This window comes from Dioscorea cayenensis, chromosome 16 (assembly GCF_009730915.1).
Source record: "Dioscorea cayenensis subsp. rotundata cultivar TDr96_F1 chromosome 16, TDr96_F1_v2_PseudoChromosome.rev07_lg8_w22 25.fasta, whole genome shotgun sequence".
Lineage (NCBI taxonomy): Eukaryota > Viridiplantae > Streptophyta > Magnoliopsida > Dioscoreales > Dioscoreaceae > Dioscorea > Dioscorea cayenensis.
The window spans coordinates 3159663-3167021 of record NC_052486.1 but is presented as its reverse complement, the minus strand read 5'-3'; the positions used below and the strand labels follow the sequence as shown (position 1 = coordinate 3167021).

Sequence of the window (7359 nt, the reverse complement as noted above, 5' to 3'; positions counted from 1 at the left end):
TAGTGAAACCAAGGCAAGGTGAGGCAAGCTTCTGGCATTTTTAGCATACTAAAGGCAGTCGAAATTTCTTCTTTGCTGAGTAACTTGGGCAGGATTAATTCTACTGCAATTGTTGCATCAATATTTTAGATATTTCAGTCAGAGAAGTTGGCAGATGAAGAATAGAAGAAGAAATAGGAATGCATCCACATTGGATACCTGCAACAAAAGAAGACATGAATCCTTAGGTTCAGATGGCTTGATGGAGGGGTATAACACATCAAAGACTTCCATAAAGCTTGTTCATCTCTGATTGTTGACTATGTCCTTTAGTCTTGGGCATAGAAAACATTGACACAATTTTGTTGACTTACCTTCAACAGCCTTTCGGGTCAATTGTGTTATGTGTGGGGAAACATGGAACGAGTGTAGTAATTAGGTCGAATACTTGAAATATAATTTCACAAACATCTAGCAATAGCACAATAAATAGACAATGCAATGACAACATACAAGCATAGACATCAAATTTAACGTGGTTTCGTACCGAACAGTTCTACATCCACTGGGAGAATAATCGCTCCATTATATCACAGAAAGAATAGCGAGAGTACAGAGTATAAGAAATAAGTATAAAGGCTACAAAAAGGATTACAAGCTCTAAAAACTAACCTTATCTCAAAAACAAAGATCTTACCTTGCTTTAATGAAATCAAAAAAGAACAAGAGCACTCCTTTACACATTCTTCAATCTTTCTACTCTCTAAATACAATAGAGCTCACCCTCTCCATCTCTCCGTCTTTCTTTCATTACACAACAAACATAACCCTATACCAATGATCAAATCACATCCCTAGCATATCAAGCCCATATTTAACAAATTGGCGCTCGGGTCCTTCATGAAGTTGCTTTATAGTTGGTGAGAGATCAATTCAACATGGCGAGAGTGCACGCCTGAGAACTGTAAGCACAAACTGTGGATGGTCTTTGCACTCACATGTGTGTGGGCTACGTTGTACCACGGGCATGTACATCTTTGTTAATACCTTCATCTATGACCGTAAATCCTGTTAGGTTAACAAGATGTCTTACAGACGTAATTCAAAGGAGTGTGTGCCTTCTGGATGGAGACTCCGTAGATTGCATAGCTTAGTTTTGCCTCAAGGAAGGATGTGCCGATATATTCACAACCAACCACGACCCTGTTGAATGTCAAATAAACTTTTTATTATCAGGAGTCTATATTTATCAGAAATCAAAATTATTAGATGCAGCATAAAGGTTCCGTAGTCACATTACTTGCAAAAACATAGAAGTCCCCCCAAAGCTTTGTCAGAGTAGCATACACTGAGAGAATGATCCTCATCATGCTCCACTACATTTTTTGATATGTACTTTAATCACTGAGAAACTTTAGCAAACTATTCAGAAAAAAAAAAAATCAAAGAAGGAAATTAATTCAAGAACTGTAACACTCCAAACTTTTCGCAAGTGCTCTTGATGCATCTTTTTGTTGGTAATGGTGGAAAGCAGAGGACAATGGTTAATTTGAGTAAGCTGCAACAAGTACAAGGAGAGTTTCAGTTCAAGTCACAAACAAAATTAAAGAGAGCAAGGAGAAGGGGAAAAAACTCAAAACATACAACATTTTGATCCCTTTGTTATGTCTTTAATTGCTCATGCCTGCCTTGCAGGATTAGAGAACATTCTCAAACAATTTTGAGGTTTATTCATCAAGTCCCTGCCAGACAAATATGTAAACCCATCCTTTTTTGGCCCTCCCGTTAAAATCAATAACGTAACTCGGTTGAATAAGAATTCAATATGCTTGCAAGTTCTCATGTTGTCACATCTATAAAATCTTCCGCATGAATCTGTTCATTGTTGAGCTAGAATCCAGGCTCCAAGATTGGTTCATTAGTTCACTGATTCTGAAGAAGTTGGAATTGTGTGAATAGATGAAGTTTGTGAATGAATCAATTTCGTCAGTCTGAATTGTAGCAGATGGTTATGCCATTGCTCACCCAGCATATCCACATAGATCCTGTTCAATGTCAATTGGGAATTAATTATTAATAGCGATATTTTGGTACACATGAGTCAAATGCAGAATTATTAGATACACTATATAGGTTCAGTCACATTAATTACTTTAGAGCTTCATGCAGAATTAGAGACATGTCTTATCGTGCTCCATTGTATTTTCAGGCATTCTACTAAATATCCCACTCCCAGATATCTGCATACGTGTATATATATATAACTAACAGGAAACTCTCATATATTGTTCAGAAAACTAAGTAAAGGAAAATGATTATTAAACATGTGCGATGCAGTTCTATCAATCCCCATAACTCATCATGTAAACTAATTAAGCAGTAAAAAGTAGAAGGATATCATCTAGTTTCCAGCTCAACTCACATTGAAAATTAAAAAAAGCATGATGAAGGAAAGAAACTCCAAAGCATGGCAGCATGCTTCTCTGTGCTCTTGCAAGAACAGATATGGAATTCATGATCCGCATAAACCATCAACTCAAATTGAAGCCATGTAATTTGAAATCTCAAACTAGTGTGCAGGTCGGTCATGGTATCACATTTTCTTTTTGTAAACATGTTTACCACCATTCCTCCTGTGAAAATAAACTCAGTGAACACAAATACATCACAATTCTAAAGATAGAACTTGCTAGTGATGAGCTTAATTTCAAATCATAAAGTAGATGGATAAATAAATGATAGCAGATTGAAGGAATAAGAATATTAGAGATGCAATGAGCCATACCAGTCATGCATCTCCGCATCTCATTAAACTTCAGGCTTTCATCCCCGTCTTCATCTGCATAAGCCGCCATAAGAGGTAAAACATCATAAGTAAAGGTATTCAAAACATAGAGGAGAGGTTTCATGCATGAGTCATATACATACCAGTTGATATCTTCATCAACGTTGGTTTGGTAGGAAAATGGATCCTTGATGTACTTTAAATACATACTTTTGTTCTCTGCATATGCTTCCAACCGAGGCACTTGCTGGAGGAAATTCCAGTAGGGATGCCCTTTCAAACATCCCTTCAATGCTTGGGCACTGCACTCCAACTGCAAGTGGAATTGATTATCGTGAAGCTTTTCGTGTTGTTGGAGAAAAGAAATGAGCCACTCAGGGAGATTCGTATCCACTGCATCCATCATCTTCAAGTTCTGCAGAGACTCAAGCTTCTCGACACACTTCAGCATTAGGCAATCAACAACTACCAATTCTCTCAAGGCACGGAGATCAGAGACCCTTGAAAGGTTGTGAGCTCTGAAAATTTTCAATTTTTGGATGAGATTCAAGCCTCTTGGAAGAGCTTTAAGCTTGGGGCAGTGGTTAATGACAATTGTCTTGAGATGGGGAAAGAGCAATAGATTGCTAGATTCAAGCTTGGTGTCTTCCTCTCCACTGATCAGTGACCATTCCTCCCAGTTAGCCATGTCGCTGAGTTCTAAGTATTGAAGCTTGGGGAAGGCACTTTCTGCAGGTTCTCCATTCCCTAGAAATTCAGGGCCAATTGAAACTACTGCAGTTGCTCCTTCTATCCTCAGATACTTGAGCTGAGGTAGTTGGCCAAACGAGGGAAGCTGAGGGCACTTGGAGCAATTTATAAGTTTCAAATAACTTAATTCAAGAAAAGCAATACTAATTGAAGTGGGCGTCATCCACTTTGGATATCGAGCCCCAAAATAATTTGCAATTGTTAGATCAAAAAGACTTATTGAAGGGGAAAGCTCATCAAAGACTTGTACAATCTTGTCCATCTCTTGCTGTTGAACATGCCCACTAATATTGGGTGTGCAACTAAGATACAATTCTCTAAGACTAGGCTTGTTTGAAAGAACTAAAGCACTTTTACCTCTTGCTTTCTCCAAGTTCTCTATTTCAAGGTAACTGAGATTTTTAAGCTTTTGCAGCTCTTCTAGGTCGCATCCCTCGCCTTCATTAATACCATTGTTTCCTATGACAAATCCTGTCAAAAAATTAAGATGCTCCAATTTGCCTATTCCTTTGGGCACATAATTCAAAGGTGTTTTGTGAAGAATGAGTCTCCTCAAACTGCATAGCTTAGTTATGCTTCTAGGAAGGATGTGCAAAGATTTGCAACAACTTAGCAACAAGAATTGTAAGTTAATGAGGTTTCCCAAAGATTCTGGTAGTTCACATATCCTTGAATTGTATAAATTAAGAAGCCTCAAGTGTACTAAATCCCCAATACTATCGGGGATATTCTCAATCCTGTCACCATTGAGGATTAATAGACGCAAATGCTTGAGGCTTCCAATCACTGATGTGTTCAAATTTGGAGGGGTCGATAATGATAATTTTCTAAGGGAATAAAGATGTTCAATACTCACGTTGTCCCTTTCACTTGACACTGTCAGACGACGTAACTTTTTGATTGAATCAGCTTTCTGTGCATCTTGTGGATCTCCTAAAAAGTTTTCATCACCTGCTAAAGCCTGAGCAAGACCTCTCAACAAATCATGGATTGTGCATATGGACATATCAACGTACTTTGAATCAGGTTGTAAGAAACTCCTCCTAATTAATTCCATGTAATAGTCTTTAGCAACATCTTCCATTGTTGAATTTCCACTTGGTTTTATATAACCTTCTGCAATCCATTCAAGAACAAGTTCATCAACATCAAATTCATGATTCTTCGGCTGAAGAGAACAATAGAGGAAACATTGTTTAAGAGCAGAAGGTAAAGTATCATAGCTCAAATATAATGCTCCACGGAGCTCTTCTGGAAGTCCAGTAATAGTCCATGCATCGCTATTAAGAACATTCTCCCATTCTCTCTTATTTCGGTCTTTTGTTAGTAGAACACCGGCAATAGCTTTTGATTGCGACTGGAAGACCATCGCATTTCTCAATGATTTGCATCCCAATGTCCTTCAATCTCTGCATATCGCTTACCTCATTATTTGTGAAAACTTTTTTACAGAGTAATTCCCAACCAAAGTCCAAAAGACAATTTATTGACATTGTGGATATGAGCTGCCCTCATTTTTCATAGCAGTATTTCTATCTCTTGTGGTAACCAAGACTCTACATTTTTTTGTTGCTGTTTGTAACAAACTTTCAATTAATTCAATCCATACATCCGCATCCCAAACATCATCCAAAACCAAGAACAAGCTCTTCTCATGCAGAACCTTAGAAAGAATTTTTTTGTAACTCAGCGATTGTCATTGACTCTCCATAACTATCCCCAACATTCCTTATGATTTCTTTTCAGCAAGTCAGTCGTTGATGTCGAAGATTTTTGAAACCCAAATCCACAGAATGTAACAAAAAAATGATCATTTATCTTTGAATCATTATAAATTTGTCGTGCAAGTGTAGTTTTGCCTATACCCCCATACCGACAATGGCAAAAAGACGGCATTTCTGTTCATGAGGAGAGATCAATAATTCAACAAGACTCTTGGTTGAATCTCTGATATCCCACCCCACGATGTCAGGTTCAGGTAAGGAGGAACTCTGACGAGAAGAAGGTTGATGATTCACAACATATGCATCACTTGAGTTCATAGAAGAAGAAGAAGAAGTTATGAAATTAAACTTATCTTTGTCAGCAGATATCTCTTCTAACTTAACATTGAGATTCTTAATTTGATCAGCAATCTCATACCGAAATGGCACACTGCGCACACAAGAGAACAGAGGAAAGTTACAGCAGCGTACCCGTGTTGAAGCAGCAGCACTCGACTCAGCCGGCAGAGAATGTTGATCATCATCTTGCAACAGCCCCATACCCTGAATCATACATAGATCAATGATGTCCTCAGCATCATACATGACATCTTTCAGCTTATCTACCCAACCTTTGACAGCCTCATCTTGTATCCTTCTCCTCTCCGCATCCTTGAGCACACGTTCGATCATCTCCATCTTTCGTTGAAGCTTTTGAAGGTCATCCTTGACACCTAACACCATAATGGCCTTCTCTTCAATGACATTTGTCAGCCTCTCCACCAGCTTTCCTGCAAAAGCATCCACAATCATCGCCATGATCTTCTTAATTTCTTGTAAGACCAGCTGATCTCAGATTATGATGATGACTTAGAAGTTTGATCTCTTGAACGCAATAATGTTATTATGTATAAGAAGATAAAATTAATGATTAGAATACTACCACTTGCACAACTCGAAAGAAATAAACAAATTGTGCAACTCCCAAGATGAAAGTCACTTGAAGGACAGCTTGAAATTTAAATTAAATTAATCATTCAATCTGTAAATGGTCACAGATCTACTGTACCACTTGAAATATAATTAATAATAATAATAAAAAATCTTATTTTAACAGCAAACAATGGTGGGTCAGTGAGCTGCCTGTATGCCAACCCTTGGATACCTTCACAACGATAAACAAATCATTCAACTTGTAAGTTGTAAACTCATTGCACACTATAATAATCAAACCCTACTACTTAATTACGTGGTTTAAGATATATTTTATCCATTGAACATTAATGTATCATATTATATTACATCAAGGTCTTATTACAAATGTGCCACAGATAAACTCAATTGTTAGCTAGAAATTAAAAATTCAATTAGCATGCCCGCGGAGATAGGTAATTGGATGGAAAACTGTTGAAGATGTTGAGATTTGATTATTGAAGTTTTGAATTTATCAAGGAGAAGAAGAGAGGCTTGGCAGACCTTAAGATCATCTCAACTCACAACCCCAATTATACTCCACCCACAAACAATAAATTTTATTCCAAAAACGTATATTTTCAAAATATTCTTTTACACATCCCATTTTTTATTTTTATTACTATTCAAAATTATAAAATATTTGAAATTAATTATTTTCAACAATGATTTTAATTAAATATTTATTATAATGAATTATATTACTAATAAAAATAATTTAAAATATTTTAATTTATGATTTAATTTATTTAAAAATTTAATCATGAATTTTTTTTAATTAGCTTAATAAATAATTTCTTAATTTATCTCTTTGGAAACTATTTCAGTAATCTTGGTGAAAATGGTGTTGATTTTCCAGAATGTTGATATGTTATTTTAATATAATTAGTTTTTGCATTGCATTAATTTATTAAGGTTATATATCAACTCGGTTTAGTATCGGTGAATATTTATGTAGTATTATCAATATTATTATGAATGTATTTTGTTATAAATTCGTAGTGCATGTGTCTTTCATTGCTTTTAATATATTTTTAACTATTTTAGTTTAATAAATTTATCATAAATTAATTTAATTAAAAATTAATTAATTGCACACAAAATTTATAATTATATAAATTAATTACTTATAAATATATTAAAGACGAATTGTTAATTTTATAATTTTAA

The 7359-nt window shown here is 35.7% G+C and overlaps 1 protein-coding gene across 1 annotated transcript; it reads right to left on the bottom strand.

Annotated features, from left to right (window-relative positions):
• Window positions 1-640: 640 nt before the first annotated feature.
• On the bottom strand, window positions 641-4883 carry LOC120279203 (putative disease resistance RPP13-like protein 1). Its single transcript, XM_039286070.1, has 6 exons — window positions 2908-4883; window positions 2765-2818; window positions 2402-2612; window positions 1624-2024; window positions 1280-1537; window positions 641-1182 (listed from the first exon to the last, which is right to left on the bottom strand). Coding segments are annotated over exons 1-2 (1977 nt in total). The 3' UTR covers window positions 641-1182; window positions 1280-1537; window positions 1624-2024; window positions 2402-2612; window positions 2765-2817.
• Window positions 4884-7359: the final 2476 nt, after the last annotated feature.